Source organism: Nerophis lumbriciformis, linkage group LG15 (genome assembly GCF_033978685.3).
Source record: "Nerophis lumbriciformis linkage group LG15, RoL_Nlum_v2.1, whole genome shotgun sequence".
NCBI classification, from domain to species: Eukaryota; Metazoa; Chordata; class Actinopteri; order Syngnathiformes; family Syngnathidae; genus Nerophis; species Nerophis lumbriciformis.
In genome coordinates, this window is record NC_084562.2 from 41,195,733 (window position 1) to 41,216,915 (window position 21,183).

Consider the following 21,183-nt stretch of genomic DNA (forward strand, 5'->3'; position numbering starts at 1 on the left):
GTTATTGTGAAAAGTAACTATTTAGTCACTTCTATTTTATTTGTATTTTTGATTTTTTTAAAGCCCCATTTAATGCCCTTTTAGCCTTCATTTCAGTACTGTTATTGCACTGGAGAATAATACAATCTGTTGATCAACTTGACATGCATTTGCATCACTGAACTCTGCTAAGCAATGTGGTCGACATACAACACACAAAGACAAAGATATGTTTCAAAGGGCCAATTTGTTTCAGACCAGAACAAATTGACAAAACTATTATACATAGCTGCAACATAACATACCTAAGAAACAAATCGCATAATAACAACATAGCTGTAAACCAAGGAAGGCACACACTACATACACAAAGCCTAACCAGGTGTTTTTTTCTCTCAAGGAATTCTGAAATAAAATCATGTCTGAAGCTCAGAACACTACACATTTCCCCAGTTTTAGTTTAGAGATAAGGAAAGATTGGCCTGGCCCACAAGGATCCCTCTTTATGTTTGTGAACTTTATAGTCTATACATTTAGAGTGATGTGATAATCAAACACTCTAGAAGTCTAGAATGAAAGAGTATATAAGAGAATTGACAGAGTGTGTGTACCTTCAGTGCTGAATGATGAGCAGAGGCAGAGTTTGGAGTGTTTTCTTTAGCTCGCTTTCCATGTTTATGTCCTCACTGTCCACTGTGTCCAGGTACGTGGAAAATGTTTCTGTGCCATTTGCTGTTTGATGCCCGATATCATGCCAATTAGCTGCCTGAAAGCGGGTGACTCCACTGTAGAAATAGCCTGCATGTCTTCTAGCACATACGCTGCAATGGCTCTATCAATTTGTCCTGGTTAGCAGTCCCTCCGTTAAAATCCAGCCGCTGTTGCTTAGATGGTGTTGGAGGTGAAGTGTCTCTCTCTCTTTACTAGCTTTGTCGAAGCATGTTGCTTTTGTAGCTTTTTCAGCAGATTTGAATTGCTGTTTTGGGCAGTAGATAAAAGAAAGTAGTGAGAATATCTCCATGTTAAGAAATTCGACTTTGGCTACGCCATGATGTTTTGTTAGTAAACACAGACACCCCCCACCCCCCACCCCTCCACACACACACACACACACACACACACAGCGCGCCTCTTCTGCAGCTCTCCAGTAAATACACTCAGATCTTCTCACTTTCTAGCCGATACTACATAAAAAATAACGTAAAATAACGCAGTAACGCATCATGTAGTAACGGCAACTGAGCTACTGAATATAAAAAATAATGTGTTTGACTACTAGTTACCGCCAAAAATAACGGCGTTACAGTTAGTCCCAACACTGGATATAATAAACATTAAATCAATGATTGAAGTGACGAGCTTGCAATCCAAACAATACCCTGTTTCTGGCCAAGAAGATATGACGGCCATCGAAGCATATTCAGTCTCTATTTACCAGAGGGAGGATTCAACACAGCTGCCGTCAGTGCTAGCAAACCTCCGCTGCTAAGCTAACAAACACAGCTTAGGTAAAATGCTTATCTGAGTACGGTCTCGCTTACGTCACACGTCACTCGGCAACAGGCCCCGCCTTTTAAAGGCACACGCTCACAATCTGCTCTCATATAAAATGTCTAAACTGCATATGCCAGATATTTGAAGTTTAAAAAAAAAAAAAAAAAAGTATTAATTACTTTCCCTGGTAATTAATTACATTTATTTAAGAGTAATTTTGTTAGTTACTTTTTCGGTTAAGTATCGAGTAACTATGATTAATTACTTTTTATAAGCAATATTCAGAACACTGCGTACGTCAGCAGCCAGAGAGGGAACCTTACATACATACATACATACATACATACATACACATGAATTAAAGATGCATCAATATTCAATTTATAATCCAATCGTATACCATGACTCTTAATCGAATCGTGAGATGCCCAAAGATTCCCACCCCTTATATGCAGTCCTTTCACTCTTTTTGAAATGCTATTAAAATGTCTGTCCTCGGTGCTATTCCAAGAGCTAATTTCCATGCAAGTGCTGTTTCTTTTTCTGGGCTGTCCACCAGGAAATTAATTCATATAGTACAGTTATTAAAGGTGTGTGTGAGTCTGTGTGTGTGTGTGTGTGTGTGTGTGTGGTTTAATCTGACCCGACACAGCGTGTATTGTCCATGTTTTTTTTGCACATTTTGCACAGGTTTTTTCGACCTCCACAATTATTACCTCTTATTTGTGTTAGTTTTGTCCCTGATTGTCAACTAGTTTTTCTTCTCCGTCCCCTCTCTCACAGGAGCTGCTGTTCAGCGTGTGTGCTCTCAACGTCATCTCCACCATAGTTTGTGCCCTCGCCACAGCCATGTGCTGCATGCAAATTGTCTCCACCGATGTGCTGCAGATGGTGAGTGTGGACAATAATAAATGGGTACTTCTTTTTTTTTTTTTTTTCTTTCAGTGGGGGAATAAGTAAAGAGTCTGAAGGTTCCTATCAACTTGGAAATGAATTATACAATGTGCTTCATAAACTCTGTCCCAAGCCTGTGAAGATATTATTGTTTTGCGTTTCTGCAAAAGTCAGTCAAGGACAGTTCAGTTGCCACAGGACTCCGTTGTCTTCTCTGTGGCCTCCCCCGGTATTAAAAAAAAGAAGAAGCTTAAACACTCTGCATTTGTTCCACAAAAGTGCATTATTCTCAGTGTGAACCATTTTTGTCATTTTATGTGGAGCAATGAAGCTATTAGCTGCTTAATACCGCACGCCAGGAGGGAAATTAACATGGCCAAGCTCCCTTTGTTGTTCACACCAAAAATAGTTACATCATTCCACTGCACGGATAAAAAGGTGCAGCAATGTCTTACACTGTACATGTCCATCCAGCCATCCATTATTACCTATTAATACAATTCATCTGTGTGCTCGTTGAAATAAGCCTAAATATCAGGTTTCTCATTGCATATCATGAAAAAGTTTAATATTTTTTGTCGCTCATTTTATTAAACATAGATTTACATTTTCATGTTAGAAGATACACTATATTGCCACCTGCCTTGACTCACATATGAAGGGGCCCACTCCAAACTGTTCCCACAAGGTTGGGAAAATGTTCATGGAGCATTCAAAGTTTCTTTCACTGGAACTAAGGGGCCTTTCCCAACTCCTGAAAAACAACCCCACATCATAATTCCTCCTCCACCAAATTTCACACTTGGCACAATGCAGTCCGAAATGTAGCGTTCTCTGGTCCGTCAGATTGCCAGATGGAAAAGCATGATTCATTTTGCATTGGACTTGGTGATGTATTGTCACGACTCGGTCCTTGGGTTTTGTTTTTTCCTGAAGGCAACGGAAAGTTGGCTCGGGCGAGACGGGAATGTGAGTACATATTTATTTAATATATCAAAAAAGAACAAACGAAAAGTGCGCACAATGGCGGAGGTACAAAACTAGGCTATTGAAAACAAAACTTGCACATAGACAGAAACTGTGAACAATGAAACAAAAACACTAACTGTGGCATTAATAAACAAAAACTTACTTGGCATGGACTATGAAGTGCGCAGAGGTAAACAGAGTGTGACAGGTGTATGAATCCGGGATGTCGTCAGAACGACAAAATGAAAACAATGAACTTAAATACTACAGACATGATTAGTGAAAACAGGTGCGTGACTCAAAACGTGAAACAGGTGCGTGACGTGACAGGTGAAAACTAATGGTTGCTATGGTGACAAACAAACAAAAGTGCACAAAAAGTCCAAAAACAAAACCGAACATGACTAAAACAAAACATGATCACACATACATGACATGTATGGCTTAGCTGCGGCTGCTCGGCCATGGAAACCCATTCCATGAAGCTCTCTGCGTACTGTATGTGGGCTAATTGGAAAGTCACATGCCGTTTGGCACTCTGTAGCAACTGACTGTGCAGAAAGTCGGCGACCTCTTTGCACTAAGCGCTTCAGCATCAGCTGACCCCTCTCTGTCAGTTCACGTGTCCTACCACTTCGTGTCTGAGTTGCTGTTGTTCCCAAACTCATCCATTTTCTTATAATAAAGCCTACAGTTGACTTTGGAAAATTTAGGAGCGAGGAAATTTCACGACTGGATTTGTTGCACAGGTGGCATCCTATGACAGTTCCACGCTGGAAATCACAGAGCTCCTGAGAGCGGCCCATTCTTTCACAAATGTTTGTAGAAACAGTCGCCATGCCTAAGTGCTTGGTTTTATACACCGGGCCAAGTGATTAGGACACCTGATTCTCATCATTTGGATGAGTGGCCAATCACTTTTGGCAACATAGTGTACATATATTAAAAAATCAGATTAATCACACTTTTGAATTTGGATGAATCATAATTGTTCACAGGTTATTACTCACTTGCATAATTTGTATTATTTAAAAAAAAAAGAACCCAATATTTGGACACAAATGCAATTGTATTATCAGAATGCATGTAACAGTTTGATCTAAAGTCCCATTCTGAACTGAAATTGGAATGACCTCACTTATATTTGCACCAAGATATGCATTGACCTGATCACTGGCAATATAACAACCTGTGCCACCTTTCAGTTAACCACCCGCAGTTAAGCTAAAGGAGCATGTATTGTACAGTCAAACTAAATTGTGTGATTAATCCGTGTTCAGGCACGATTAAGGCGATCATTTTTGTGCTAAATCACATGAGTTAACTTGTTATTTTTGACAATCTTAATTTAAATATTTTTAGCAATCTCAATGGTTATGGTTTATGGTTTAATTGTATTTCGAACATCAAATCAAATCAAATCAACTTTATTTATAGAGCACATTTAAAATTTACCACAGGGGTAGCCAAAGTGCTGTACAATGAGCAGGTTAAAAGATAAAACGAGTACCGAGCAAACACAACACAACACAAACAGAACACGATAAAAAATAAATAATTAAAATAGAATTAATAAAAACATAAAAACATAAAAACAGGATCACAGCAGGTGTATTATGGGGCGCCATTGCAGGATGGATATCACTCAGTGTTAAAAGCCATGGAATAAAAGTATGTTTTTAAGAGAGATTTAAAAACAGGAAGAGAGGAGGCTTGTCTAACACTCAGGGGTAGGTCGTTCCAGAGCTTGGGAGCAGCAACGGAGAAAGCTCTGTCACCTCTAAGCTTCAGCCTTGTGTCAGGGACCGTCAACAGCAGCTGATCGGCTGATCTTAAGGATCGGGTGGGGCAGTAAGGCTGAAGGAGGTCGGAGAGATAGGTTGGCGCGAGGTTGTTTAGACATTTAAAAACAAATAAAAGGAGTTTAAAATGTATTCGGTAACGCACAGGGAGCCAGTGAAGGGACGCTAAAATAGGGGTGATGTGCTCACGTCTGCGGGTCTGTGTTAGCAGACGAGCAGCAGAGTTCTGCACGAGCTGCAGGCGGGCGAGGGAGGCCTGGCTAATGCCAACATACAGGGCATTACAATAATCAAGACGAGTCGAGATAAAAGCGTGGATTAATTTCTCAAGATCATGTCTTGATAGAAGCGGTTTCACTTTCGCTATTTGGCGTAATTGATAAAAGCTTTTTTGAACGACGCTGCTGATTTGTTTTTCGAATTTAAAATCTGAGTCAAACTTTACCCCCAGGTTTGTGACAGAGTCGCTGAGATACGGGGTCAGAGTGCCGAGGTCAACGTTGGGGGAGGGAGAGCGACTTGGACCGAACAACATAACTTCTGTTTTATCTTCATTTAGGCTCAGGAAGTTAGCTGAAAGCCAGACTTTGATGTCGTGCAGGCAGTCAATAAGACGTTGAACCGTGTTATTTTGTGCCATGGGAAAATAAATCTGGCAATCATCGGCATAAAAATGAAATGCAATACTGTACTTCCTAAAAATAGAACCAAGGGGGAGAAGGTAAAGCGCAAATAAAATTGGGGCAAGGATTGAGCCCTGGGGGACCCCATGTGGTAAATGAGCTGTGGACGACATAAAACTGTCTACTTTTACACAAAAACTCCTGTCGGTTAGGTACGACCGGAACCAGTTGAGGGCGACGCCCTTAATGCCCACACAGTTCTCAAGACGAGTGATTAAGGTGGCGTGGTCGACACCGTCGACCACGCCACCACGACATGCTTAAAGTTACAACATGATGCATCACTATTTCCATTTACTTAATCCTACCCTTTTCTATGTCATAGCAATTACTAACACATGTTTATTACTCCCTCCTCTCAATTTGTACACCATTTCATTCCATAAATAATAAAGTTATGTATTACAGACAAGATAAAGCCCAAACTTCAGTGACTCAGAACTTTAGAATATTACATAAGATCAATTACAAAAAGGATATTTCAAGCAGAAATGTCAGGCTGCGAAAAAGTATGTTCATTTGTCAGTTCTCGCGAAATGACTCTGTTGTAAAAACCAATACCACCTAGTTTACACCTGCTTTCATTGAGAACACTGGGGAACCGTTGAGTGCAAATGTTGAGTGATTTTTGTTGGTAAATAACGATTGTGCGTGTACAACTGGCTGTCACCATCGACACAGTTATGTCCTTGCATCATATGCTCCAACCTGTTGTGTTTTGTTATGTTGTGGATAATCCAGCGCACAAACATAATTTGTACCATATTTTCTGGGCCATATAGAAGCGCGATCTCGACAACACAACCTATTTTTTAGCACGCCGAAGGTGCACTTTGAGAGGCGCCTGGAATGATCCATGGCAAGAATATGCATGTTGCAAGAAGTTTTGTCATCTCCTTCTCTAAGCATTGTGGCCATTCTGATAATTGTGTAAATGCCCAAGTATTCACACATGTTATTTTACACCAAGGAATTATTTATTATAATAATAATAATAATTATTATTATTATTATTACAATTATTGTTATTATTATCATTATTATTAGGTAAAATCTTGCCGGAACCCACAGCGCACAGTTTTCATCCAATCGGAACCGTTCCAGTATCAAAATGTTCAGCTCGACCGTAAACATGAGGTCACGGAAAAAAATGTATCTAAAATATCCTATATTACCCAGAATTTTTGTTTTTCCAAGACATTTTGCCCACTGAAAATGAATGGGCCGTTTTTCCAACTTGCACAACTCCCCATTTTCTAAGGTAAAAAAAAATTCCAGGAATTCTCAATATTCCCATTTTTCCAAAGCCCTATATTCACCTTTGATCTAAACTTTTCACAGTCCACATTTTTCAACCGTTTTTGACCAGTCCACCATCAAAAAATCCATCTTAGTTGGGACAACAAAATCTATTTCTGGTTTTCCCGAAATTCCAAGAACTACGAAATACCAATTCTCAATTCGAACTGTTTCTACGTCAACATTTTTCAACGGATTCCAAAAATTCTAACATCAACCCATTCATATCATTTAGGACAATTATGCTAGTATCAATATTTTCCAAAATTCCCGGTTATTCCGAAATTTCCAGGAAATTCCACTCAAATGAATGGACGTATTCATAATTCTACAATGCCCAAAATTCTCAAAAAATGTGTCCTTTTTAACCCGAACCTGACCTTTCAACCTTCCACTCACACTAACCTTCCGATATATCGAACACAAAACATGTTTTCCTTTTCCCAAAATTCCAGGGTTTCCGGAATTTCCGTTAATTTTCTCCCCATTGACAATGAATGGGAAATATACAATCGACTGCATATCCCACATTTCCCATTTGACTTGAATCGTTCCAACATTGATTGATTGATTGATTGATTGAGACTTTTATTAGTAGGTTGCACAGTGATACCCGAATAAGTTTTTCAACTTGTTTAAGTCGGGGTCCACTTAAATTGATTCATGGTACAGATATATACTATCAGATATACAGGTAAAAGCCAGTAAATTAGAATATTTTGAAAAACTTGATTTATTTCAGTAATTGCATTCAAAAGGTGTAACTTGTACATTATATTTATTCATTGCACACAGACTGATTCATTCAAATGTTTATTTCATTTAATTTTGATGATTTGAAGTGGCAACAAATGAAAATCCAAAATTCCGTGTGTCACAAAATTAGAATATTACTTAAGGCTAATACAAAAAAGGGATTTTTAGAAATGTTGGCCAACTGAAAAGTATGAAAATGAAAAATATGAGCATGTACAATACTCAATACTTGGTTGGAGCTCCTTTTGCCTCAATTACTGCGTTAATGCGGCGTGGCATGGAGTCGATGAGTTTCTGGCACTGCTCAGGTGTTATGAGAGCCCAGGTTGCTCTGATAGTGGCCTTCAACTCTTCTGCGTTTTTGGGTCTGGCATTCTGCATCTTCCTTTTCACAATACCCCACAGATTTTCTATGGGGCTAAGGTCAGGGGAGTTGGCGGGCCAATTTAGAACAGAAATACCATGGTCCGTAAACCAGGCACGGGTAGATTTTGCGCTGTGTGCAGGCGCCAAGTCCTGTTGGAACTTGAAATCTCTATCTCCATAGAGCAGGTCAGCAGCAGGAAGCATGAAGTGCTCTAAAACTTGCTGGTAGACGGCTGCGTTGACCCTGGATCTCAGGAAACAGAGTGGACTGACACCAGCAGATGACATGGCACCCCAAACCATCACCCAACCATGCAAATTTTGCATTTCCTTTGGAAATCGAGGTCCCAGAGTCTGGAGGAAGACAGGAGAGGCACAGGATCCACGTTGCCTGAAGTCTAGTGTAAAGTTTCCACCATCAGTTATGGTTTGGGGTGCCATGTCATCTGCTGGTGTCGGTCCACTCTGTTTCCTGAGATCCAGGGTCAACGCAGCCGTCTACCAGCAAGTTTTAGAGCACTTCATGTCATCACACAAGATAATCACATTGAATTATTTACATTATTTACAATCCGGGGTGTGTGTGTGTGTGTCATCAACAATTGAGAACAGAGAAATGGATATTGAAACAGTGTAGGTCTGACTTGGTAGGATATGTACAGAAAGTAGTGGGCAGAGAGAGAGAGAGAGAGAGATCAGAAAGCATAAGAAAAAATATCTACATTTGATTATTTACATTTGATTATTTACAATCCGGGGAGGGTGTTAGTTTAGGGTTGTAGATGCCTGGAGGTGTACTTTTATTGCGGTTTTGAAGGAGGATAGAGATGCCCTTTCTTTTATACCTGTTGGGAGCACAGTCCACATTGATGTGGCATAGAAAGAGAATGAGTTAAGACCTTTGTTAGATTGGATTCTGGGTTTAACGTGGTTAGTGGCGGTCATTTACGTTAAGGAAGTAGTTTGACATGTACTTCGGTATCAGGGAGGTGTAGCGGATTTTATAGACTAGGCTCAGTGCAACACCCACACTTTACACTCACCCTGGACTTCCAAGCCAGCATGTTTCCCGGTTCCGAAAATTCCTGATTACTCGGAATTACCAGGAATTTTCCTCGATTGAAAATGTATGGGCAATATACAAACCTCTCCATTAATCTCTCAACCGATTCAAATCGTTCCAACATCCACACACTCCACTCACCCTGGACATTCAAGCAGTTCAGTTTCACTCACGTGTATAAGGGCATTCACACGCAATTCCTACCAGATTTGCAAATTCTAGTTATCATATATTCTGCTTATACACAAAGACAAACACGCTAAATGCATTACGATCGCTATTTTGCTCATTTAATAGACACAATCCTAAGCGCACAAGCTTAGTAGATCGGCTTTGCGTGTGCTACCAAATTTGCATTTGTTTTAATCCATGCAAACTTTTAGTAGATCAGGCCCCAAGTCGTGTCTCTTCTGCATTGATATACTTCCCCTTCGTACCAACACCAGTGGTCAAAATAAATATAGGTCACCAAAATAAACCCAAAACAAACTAGATCTGAACAAAACATACGTGTAGGAGTCATGAGTCATGTGTAAAGAAAATTTTATGATATTCCAATTTGTTTTTGGATGTACCTGTACTACTCATTCAGTTGCTCACTTGAAGGCAAATTGCTTTAGCACAGTATTTAACATATTTTGCAAAATATTAGTTTACCACTATATGTTAGTTATACTAAAACATCTAATTAACTGTTTTTTATGACATGAGGCAATTTAGACTGTCATAACATATTGTATGGTGCTAAATTAGTGCGAAAAGATTTGTAATTGAAAAAATAAACTTGGGGACGATGCCCACTATCCTTGTTGTTCATGAGCCACCCTGCCCACGTAACTGTAAATAAAAGTCTGAATCTGAAAAAAAGAGATTTGAATCTGAAAACGAAACATATGCGCGAGAATCTTAATTTTATGAAAGTGAAAAATAAAAATCAATAATTTGTTCAAAATCATTACCAGCGTGAATCAGAATTTTTTTATTTTTTTATTTTGAATACACTTATGTTTTGTTTTTTGTTTTTTGTTTTTTCAAATTTCAACACAAAACTTAATATTTCCATTTTAGAGTTTATTCATTCAAGTATAAAACTTTTGGCCCTAATTTATCTGTACCAATATTGACTACAAACGTCTTAAAAATATTTAGAAAAAATTGTTGAAGTGGTTGTAAATCAAGGTGTATTATTATTGATTGATTCATTAAAAGGAAAATATACTTTATTTATGGGAAACAATTATGACAGTCCTACAAATAAAAAAAAAAATAGGGCTAATTGTGAGTCGACTCACTTATAAAAGTCTGATTTGATATCCACTGTTAAGATATAGCACAGTGGTTCTTAAATATTTTTCACCAAGTACCAACTCAGAAAGAATGACCACCATAATGACCAACATCAAAATACAGTTGCATTGTCGGCCCAATATTTATTAAAAGGCAATTGTTTATTTAACAAATATATTTTTGGCCACTGTAACATTATATACAGTTTGAACAGTAACACTATTTGAACATTTAATTAACTGATTATTTGGGGTACCACTAGATAGAGCCTGTGTACTTCTACCACAGTTTGAGAATTACTGTTATAGCAGCCCCTCAGAGGGAAAATGTGTGAAATGTTCTTGCAGCTTGATCACTGAACCAAGAGCAAAGGCGCAGAAGAAACGGTAAGAACGCAGGGAGACGCTGCAGGCACTTTCAGGTTTGAAATAATAAACAAGAGATTTTGCAATGACAACGTGTCTCTTTTAATGATGTGTTTCAGTTTATGCCACACCGAACACGAGCTCTGAATGCTGACTGTGTGACTCCCCATGGAACCATCATCCACCAAACACTGGACTTTGATGAGTTTATTCCTCCCATTCCCCCACCACCTTACTACCCCCCTGAGTACACCTGCACACCCTCAATGGATGGACTGAGGTGAGAAGCAAATACTTCTTATCAGTATCACAGTCTTTTTATTGCATGCAAACTGTTCCCAAACAATGTATTATTATAAAAAAAATTTAAATATCATTATTATTACTATTAACTCGGGCCTCTCTGAGTGAAGTGTGCATGATCTTCCTTGTTTTATGTGTGGGTTTCCTCTTGATACTATTACTTGTCATTTACAACTTTCATCCTGGGCAGAAGCTGCATGTTACGTACACGTTTTTCCATTCACCTCAATGATGGAGAAATAATGTTTGTACAGGGGAACTCGTTTTTGTCGACATAAGCGGTTGTCGACGTAAGAAAAAACGGGGATGGCGTGGCGCAGTTGGGAGAGTGGCCGTGTCAGCAACCTGAGGGTTCCTGGTTCAATCCCCACCTTCTACCAACCTCGTCACGTCTGTTGTGTCCTTGAGCAAGACACTTCACCCTTGCTCCTGATGGGTCGTGGTTAGCGCCTTGCATGGCAGCTCCTGCCATCAGTGTGTGAATGTGTGTGTGAATGGGTGAATGTGGAAATAGTGTCAAAGCGCTTTGAGTACCTTGAAGGTAGATAAGTGCTATACAAGTATAACCCATTTACCATTTACCATAACTAGCCATTGCTTGCTTGCTTGCTTGTGACTTTGGCCGGAGACAAAAGGGATAGTTTGTTGACATATTTTTCCTCCATTTACAGGAATGGGTACCAATTAGTTGTACCATAACAACACCTATCAGTAATAACAGACTGGATAAAATAAATAAATAAATAGTTATCAGTGCTAAATGAATAGAGACTCAACAAACCTGCAACACATGTTGTGCATGCCATGTCTTGCAAGTAATGTAGCTTCCTGATTTAAAAAAAAACTGTATTGATAACCTTAACGGGTTGTGACAGTGTTGTAATGGTACAGTGGGAGAAGGAGACGGCACGGAGGCAGGGACGTCGTTAGCTTGCAGCGTGTTTATTGAAATATACAAATATATGTGGAGTGTGTGATTAAACCAAATGTATACGGTGTTTAGTTTGCAAATACATCAAAGATGCTATTTTAATCCATTTCTAATGGATAAAGCTTTGGCCTGGACAAGAGGTCATCAGGTGGTCCCCAACGTTCACCGAGTGTTTCGACCCTTAACCATAACACTCTCCGGTTGGTGGGTCAGCAGTGATTGGCCAGATCACTGCCCCTCTCATCCAGGCTTCCATCTATTGTCCTCTCTTTTATGCCAGAGCCAACAGGAGGCTCTCTCTGCCGCTTCTCCCATCCTACGAACGGCTGTTTTCCTCAAGTGACCTCTCAATCTGACCTTTGTCATCAGATTCCACACAGATTGAGCAGGGAATCCTCGACATCCAACTTCCGCTGTCATCAGCCATGCTGTCCACCCCTTGTCCCGGCAGTCCTGGACAAGTTGTTGGTACTTTGTTTTCTTCCTCTCTGCCGCTTCCTCACATCCCTCCTCCCACGGGACAGTAAGTTCCACAAGGATGATTTTCTCTGGGGACCACATAACTATGTCTGGTCTTAGAGTGGTGGACAGTACCGCCTCTGGGAAGAGGAGCTTCCTCCCCAGGTCGACCTCCATCTCCCAACCCTGGGCCAACTGCAGGAAGTTTTGCTTGGCTATGTGTAGCAAGTATATGAGGAGTGTTACCAGGTGGTGTTGAAGGTGCGTGTTGAGATCAGTGCAGGAATCCAGAAAGGGCAAGGCAGGCTCGGAGGTCCAGGGACAGGCAAGGGGTCAGGGGCTGGAGCGAGGCGTCGTGGTCCAAAGGCAGGCGTGCGGTCGAGATCCAGGAAGGCAGTAGAGAGTCCAGAGGGGATCCAGGGAGAAGAGACACACAGCTCGAAACCAGGGGACGGCGAAGGGTTGCTGGATGACGACACAAGACAAGACACAGTGAGCACGCCGGAGGGGAAACACAAAGAGCGAGGAAGCACATGAGCAAAGAAGCGAGAGACGTGAGAGGCTTACTGTACATGTACAAGTAGCTACGTTCTGGCACTGGAATGCAGGACACGCTGGCTTATGAAGGCAGGAGACTCATCAGTGTCAGGTGTGTTGATTGCAGAGTGAGAGGCGGCAGGTGTTTGAACAGTAACAAGTGTGCTCAGATCCAACACTGCACGCCCATTTTGCCACAGCGTTCGTCACAACAGCGACACAAAACTTCCTCATTATCCAACAATCACAGTCAGGGGGAGCAAGGTGCATTCACAAACCCCGAAATTATGAATATCAACAATAACACTCAAGCAGGTTGTACTTATGACAGTTTGTTGGGGATTTGATTTGGGGATAGGTTGATTGGCAACACTAAATTGGCCCTAGTGTGTGAATGTGAGTGTGAATGTTGTCTGTCTATCTGTGTTGGCCCTGTGATGAGGTGGCGACTTGTCCAGGGTGTAGCCCACCTTCCACCCAAATGCAGCTGAGATAGGCTCCAGCACCCCCCGTGACCCCGAAAAGGACAAGCGGTAGAAAATGGATGGATGGATGGAGTCAACGTGCACACCAAATCTGATTTTTTTGCCCTCCAGTGACACATATTGGATATTTTTTTGCCAGTCTGAACGCTCCAAAGTGTTTCAAATCTTATTTTTTTCGCATGAGATTTGGGTCACATCAGGAGTTAGTCCGAATCCGTTTGGAATCTGATCTTTTCAAATGTAACTGCAGTCTAAGCGGCAATGCCACTTGTTTGGGACTTTTACGCCATCTTTGGTCAAGCTGTGTCATGCGCAGGATAAGACGGATACGGACACGTCATCACAACATCGGGTTTCGGCAGCGCTCTTTCGGTGATTAAAGTCTTTTTTCAGAGGCTACATTTGACGTGCATCGCTTGTCAACAGTGAGAAAAAAATAGGCTACATGTACCGGTAATTGTGGAAGTCGCTTCCAAGCGGTCCCACTGTCAGACACGGCACCGGAGCCAAGCGTGCAGGTTCAACAAGGTTTTAATGATAATGTTTTTTCAACAAAAGTTTTCTCTCCCATTAGAACGTGACTTTTCAGTCACTTTCGTATCCTCTCTCCCTTCCTGCTCCCGGCCGCTTACTGTTAAAGACAACAGATGATTAGGTTAACACGTACCACCTGTGAAATCTAATCACCTGCCAGCTGTGTCTCGCCGTCAGCACTACCACGCTCCTGTCTGATGGTGCTCTGTCCTGTAGGCAGCGCTGACTACATCTCCCTCCACAGTAATATATTAAGATGTATGTATATTTTGATTTCTAAGAAACAGCGATTGTTAAAGGGCCGGAAACGGCGTGTATGCTATGTGGCGTATTTGCCTAAATGTTACGTACATTGCGTAAATTGTTTACGTAAGTAAGTTGAAAAATAACGCTATCGTAGAACCACACTGATGTCCGTGTCCGATGTATCCTCTTCTTAACAGCCATAAAAAGATTGGTACCCTCCCAAATATATTACACTATATATTTTCATTCATATTTTATATTACTTAAATGTGTTTTACATTTAAAATAAAACCTGTCAGGCTTGTCACTGACAATTTGGTTATGTTTGGGTTTTCCTCTGTGTTTGTGTTTATTTCCTGTCAGCGCTCTTATTTTGGTTCCATTTCCTGCATGTCTCCCTGAGTGCTCGTTTCTCTCACCTGTCCCTGATTGGCAGCCTGGCACACCTGGTTGCAATGGCCAATCAGGCTATTTATGCCTGCCACGCCCTCCAGTGAGGGCTTGATGATTGTATCCTGTAGACTGTTGCCTGTCTCCTGTCTCCTCCTGGTTCCTGTTTTCCCTGCATTTTGACATTAAAGTCATGTTTTCCTGCGCTACGCCTGCCATCTCTGCGTCTTGGGGTTTGTCCCCAACAGATCCTGACAAAAAACTCATTTTTAAAGTGTAGCAAAGTAGTAGTAGTAGTAGTAGTTGCAACTTCCTTATTCATTTACGGAATCTGGTCAACTTCCTTTGTTTTCACTTTATCGAACTGCGGATGCAAGTGACGTCGAGGCCATGTAGGGGCCACATTAGGGCCAGTCATCTGTAGTCTGATATGTCTGGTATGTAAACAGCCATTGTTTTCGGTCACATTAACACAAAAGAAAAAGATGCCTCGGGCTTGGACTGGTCCTGGATTGAGCTTGGGCAAGTCTTGGATCACAATAGATAACCCCTCCCGTCTCCTCCCGTCGTACACAGCGGAATTTTCCAAGCCTTTGGCTTGGTGCAACAAAAACAGCTTTCATCTGTTCACTGGGAACTCAGAGAACGGAAAGTTTTTTGATAATTTACATACAATTTTTCTGACATCAAACATATGTTTTGTTTAGTTTTTCACACTTTTGAAGGTTTTATGGTCATGTAATATCCATCCGTCCATCAATTTTTCTACCGCTTGTCCCTCTCGGGGTCACGGGGGTGCTGGAGCCTATCCCAGCTGCATTTTGGCGGAAGGCGGCGTACACCCTAGACAAGTCGCCACCTCATCACAGGGCCAACACAGATAGACAACATTCACACTCACATTCACACACTAAGGTCAATCATCCTACCCCCAAGTGCATGTAGTTGCACGATATAGTAATTGTTTTAGTTTCACCTATAAGTGCGGGTTCCGGCCCCATTTTATGTCCAACATTGTTGCAAAAGTAGCGTATTGCTTGTGTGAACAAGACCCTACTCAAATCATTAGTTATTTTTTTTTAGTATATGCTATTTTATACTTTTATAAAATATAGCTGCTGCTGTATTTTTGATGAGTCGGTGGTCTAAAAATGGGTTGTCGACATCAGCGGGTTCCACTGTACTTCCAGTTTGAGAACGTTACTCTTCAACTCATTGAACTCGCCATCAATATGTGACTTGTTCAGTACATTTTATAACACTTAGTTTAATTGGTGGTTGTCGTCAACACGTCATAACATGCTTTGCACCATATTATGTTCGAATAGGGTGTTGTCACTTCTTAGTTGGACTAACTATGCGTCACTCAATCTCATAAAACGTGAGAGAGGACCAATAAAAATAGAAAATTGCTATAATTTTGTGTTAATAAAAATAAATGTTGTGTTATTATTTTTAAATGTGATGCTTGTGGGTGAAGCAATGCAGATGGTGAAGACATATCGGGTAGAGTGCATCTGGAAAGTATTCACAGCCCCTCTTTATTTCCACATTTTGTTGTGTTACAGCCTATTCCAATAAAAAAATGCATTTATGTCCTCAAAATTCTACACACAATAGCCCATACTGACAATGTGAAAAACTTGTGGGTGTTTTTTTTTTCACTTTTGAGCTTCATAGCAAAGGCTGTGAATACTTACGTGCATGTGATTTCTTAGTTTGTTTATGCTTAATAAATTTGCTAAAAATTCTTAACATTTTCACAGTGTCATTATGGGGTATTGTGTGTAGAATGCTAAGGACACAAATTAATTCACCTCATTCCGCAGAGACCTCATTCCACAAATGAGGTCTACGCCGGATAGTCGAACCTCTGATCCAGGAGGAGCAGTGTGGTTTTTGTCCTGGTCCTGGAACTGTGGACCAGCTCTATACTCTCAGCAGGGTTCTTGAGAATGCATGGGAGTTTGCCCAACCAGTCTAAATGTGCTTTTTGGACTTGGAGAAGGCATTTGACCGCCTCGGTAAGTCTTGTGGGCAGTGCTCAGAGAGTATGGGGTATCAGACTGCCTGATTGTGGCAGTTTTGTGGCAGATTGTGGCATTTCCTGTGTAATTGGTGTCAGAGCTTGGTACGCATTGCCAACAGTAAGTCGCTGGGGCTTCCCTTTGTCACTGATTCTGTTCATAACTTTTACAGACAGAATTTCTAGGCGCAGTCAGGGCGTTAAGGGGATCCGGTTTGGTGGCTGCAAGATTTGGTCTCTGCTTTTTGCAGATGATGTGGTTCCGATGGCTTCATCTGGCCAGGATCTTCAGCTCTCACTGGATCGGTTCACAGCCCGGTGTGAAGCGACTGGGATGAGAATCAGCACCTCCAAGTCCGAGTCCATGGTTCTTGCCCGTAAAAGGGTGGAGTTCCATCTTCAGGTCGGGGAGGAAATCTTGGATCGGTGCAGCGTCTTTAGTAATGCGGACACTGTATCGATCCGTTATGGTTTTGCCGGAAGGCAAAGCTCTCAATTTACCGGTCGATTTACATTTACATTCTCACCTATGGTCATGAGCTTTGGGTTATGCCCGAAAGGACAAGATCACGGGTACAAGCAGCCAAAATTAGTTTCCTTTGTCGGGTGGCGGGTCTCTCTCTAAAATGTAGGGGGAGAAGCTCTGTCATTCAAAAGGAGCTCAAAGTAAAGCCGTTGCACCTGCCCTTTGAGAGGAGCCAGATGAGGTGGTTCTGGCATCTGGTCAGGATGCCTCACGGACGTCTCCCTGGGGAGGCGTTTAGGGCACGTCCGACCGGTAGGAGGCCACGGGAAAGACCCAGGACACGTTAAGGAGGCTATTTCCCGGCTGGCCTGGGAACGCCTCAGGAACCCCCGGGAGGAGCTGGACGAAGTAACTGGGGAGAGGGAAGTCTGGGCTTCCCTGCTTAGCCTGCTGCCTCCGGGACCCGACCTTGGATAAGCGGAAGAAGATGGATGGATGGATGGATGGACAAATGAATGTATTCCATTTTGAAATAAGGCTGTAAAATAACAAAATGTGAATCACTGGGAATACTTTCCGGATGCACTGTACTGTACATGTGCAGAACCAAGAATGAGCCACGTGTTTCATGTTCTGCCATTGTAGAGGGGAATTAAGTCATTAAAAAGATATGATGATGTACATGGACTCATATATAATGATTGTTAATTGTTTGTTTAAAAATATTGATATCATATCCTTTACAGAGGCCTCCACCTGGACTTTCCTCATTCTCCCTTCAGTGCTATTTATGGGGTGCCAATTAACAGCCCTGGGACGCTGTACCCGACTGACCTGCCCCCACCGTATGAGTCTGTGGTAGGGCAGACCCCTGCAAGCCAGGTGAGGACAGATTTTAGATAAGGGGGCTTAACTTTAATGTTTGTTTTTTGCTAAAGCACCAAATATTAATGCTTTCTGAGATACATATTTTTTTAAAGACATTGTATTATATTATATCCTGCTGCTTACTACACATTCAGGTGGATTAGACCAATCCAAGCTGTCAGGTACATTAAAGGGGAACTGAACTTTTTGGGGAATGTTGCCTAACATTCATAATCCTTATGTGAGACCAGCACACATGTTTTTCTTTTTTTATGCATTCTAACACGTAAATCAATGCCAACAAAAGTCAGCTAACAACGGAGCTAATGGAAGTCGCTCTATTCCTCCTATGAAGCAAACATCATCCAAAAACGTCCATCAACTTTTTATATACCCGCTGTAAGTATATATGGAAAGTAGTAACAGCCATGATAATAATAGCATGTAATAGTTACGTATTTTGATCATTTTAGGCATACGGCGGCATATTAATTTCACAGACGCATGACATTGTTCGCTTTTTCTTTCAACAACCTTATATTTTTTAGCATGAATATAAGGAGCATAATCTACAAGTTGTAGAAGTGATAAACATATCCAGCTTTAGTGAAACACTAAGCATTGCAGTATTGCAAAGTGCTGAGCATGAAATACAAACTTAGAGCATAATAATACAGAATAATCACTTACTGTACAATGTCTGCTCTCACTCTGATGCTGACTGATGGGATGTTCGCATTTAGATGAAGAATTCATCATAATCCTCACTTAGGTTAAAAAAATATTAAAAAAAAAATGGTGGCCGCAAATGGGCGGGTTTTTTTTCATGTTTTTCTTGCAATCTTCGGGTTTAAATTGAATGTCAAAGTTGACCAACTTCTTGGTTTACGGCAGGGGTGTCAAACTCATTTCATATCGGGGGCCACATGGAGAAAAATCTACTCCCAAGTGGGCCGGACTGTTAAAATCACTGCACGATAACTTAAAAATAAAGACAACTTCAGATTGTTTTCTTTGTTTAAAAAAAAGAGCAAGCACATTCTGAAATGTACAAATCATAGTGTTGTTGTTTTGGTTTTTTTACAATTAACTGTTGCGGTTAATAGTATATATACTTTATTTGTCGTTACTTATATTTTCTAAATAAATAACCGTATGTCATAATGTTCATCGGTCAACTCATTGGTGTTAATTTTCAATCTATCAAGATTAAAAAATTATACCAAAATCAAATTATAGTATGTTATTTATGTAGTTTGATCATTTTACTTTGACTGATGTATTAATATAATGTGGTTTATTTTGTACATATGTAGCATAATCTATAAAGATACAAATAAGTGCTATTGTGACATCCAGTGGACACATTTAGAACAGCAGTTTCTTTCATTCAAAAATTTCAGGTACATTTTTATACTTAGCAAACTCATCCCGCGGGCCGGATAAAACCTGTCCTCGGGCCTGATCCGGCCCTTGGGCAGTACGTTTGACACCCCTTGTTTGCGGCTACAACCATCTCCTATACCGGGGGTCGGCAACCCGCGGCTCTCGAGCCGCATGCGGCTCTTTAGCGCCGCCCTAGTGGCTCTCTGGAGCTTTTTCAAAAATGTATGAAAAATGGAAAAAGATGAGGGGGAAAAAAATATTTTTTGTTTTAGTATGTTTTCTGTAGGAGGACAAACATGACACAAACCTCACTAATTGTTATAAATCACACTGTTTATATTAAACATGCTTCACTGATTCGAGTATTTGGCGAGCGCCGTTTTGTCCTACTAATTTTGGCGGTCCATGAACTCGCCTTAGTTTGTTTACATATATAACTTTCTCCGACTTCCTAGGACGTGTTTTATCCTTTTTCTGTCTCATTTTGTCCACCAAACTTTTAACTTTGTGCATGAATGCACAAAGGTGAGTTTTGTCAATGTTATTGACATGTGTAGAGTGATAATCAGACATATTTGGTCACTGCATGACTGCAAGCTAATCGATGCTAACATGCTATTTAGGCTAGCTATATGTACATATTGCATCATTATTCCTCATTTGTAGCTACATTTGAGGCCATTTAGTTTCCTTTAAGTCCTCTTAATTCAATGTATATCTCATGACACACTATCTGTATGTAATATGGCTTTTAATTTTTTGCGGCTCCTGATACAAATGTTTTTGTATTTTTGTTCCCTATGGCTCTTTCAACATTTTGGGTTGCCGACCCCTGTCCTATACAAATAAAAGCCTTGATTTATGAACTAAATTCTAGAATATAATTTTACCAACTTTTTTTTTTTTTTTTCAATTTAACACAAAATATTAGTTGTGGATAGCAACATGTTGTATAAATGTTACCTATATGAGTATCTCTCGGACATTTTCAATTTGTAAAAATAGCTCTCATAGGAAAAAGGTTGGAGACCCCTCGTCTATACAGACACAATTCATTGTCCACAGCCACATGTAAAAACCCCAAAAATAATCACATTTGTTTTTATAATATTGTCGACAACTGATTTCCCTTATCATCCCACAATTCATCATTTCATTTGCCAGCAATTAGTTTTTGTGGATACTTGTTGAATGATCACTCCAAACTGCAATGATTAATAATTTGACAGAATAACACACATCTGTTAGCCTCCCGTGTAATTATTTGAAGCATGTTTGCTTGCTAAAGGAGTTGCGTCATTTTCAAACCAAATGCATGAGCAGTGCTCCCAAGTCCTTTGAATGACACAAAATGATTGACATGATCTGGTCTTACAGCGCCCCCCATTGGCCAGTAGTGGCACTGAAGGCCACGGATGCTATTACAAAAAAGCACAGCATGAAAAAAATGAAACTAATGATGCAATTGCACTTTCTGGTGTTGACTAATGGGTTTCTCCTAACAGGTCACCACCAGCATCGAACAACAGGCCACGGAATCCAGTCCATGTGACAGAAACACAACGGCAGGACTTAGTACTCAGGGTAAACCTTTTG

General features: G+C 40.7%; 1 protein-coding gene across 1 annotated transcript in view; it reads left to right on the forward strand.

Annotated features, from left to right (window-relative positions):
- LOC133616118 (endosomal transmembrane epsin interactor 1-like) overlaps nt 1–21,183 on the forward strand; it is a 321,751-nt gene that overhangs the window by 282,897 nt on the left and 17,671 nt on the right. The window contains exons 5-8 of the mRNA XM_061975233.1: nt 2,257–2,364; nt 11,077–11,237; nt 18,081–18,216; nt 21,093–21,171. Coding sequence (XP_061831217.1) covers nt 2,257–2,364; nt 11,077–11,237; nt 18,081–18,216; nt 21,093–21,171 — 484 coding nt within the window. The remainder of the gene's footprint in view (nt 1–2,256; nt 2,365–11,076; nt 11,238–18,080; nt 18,217–21,092; nt 21,172–21,183) is intronic.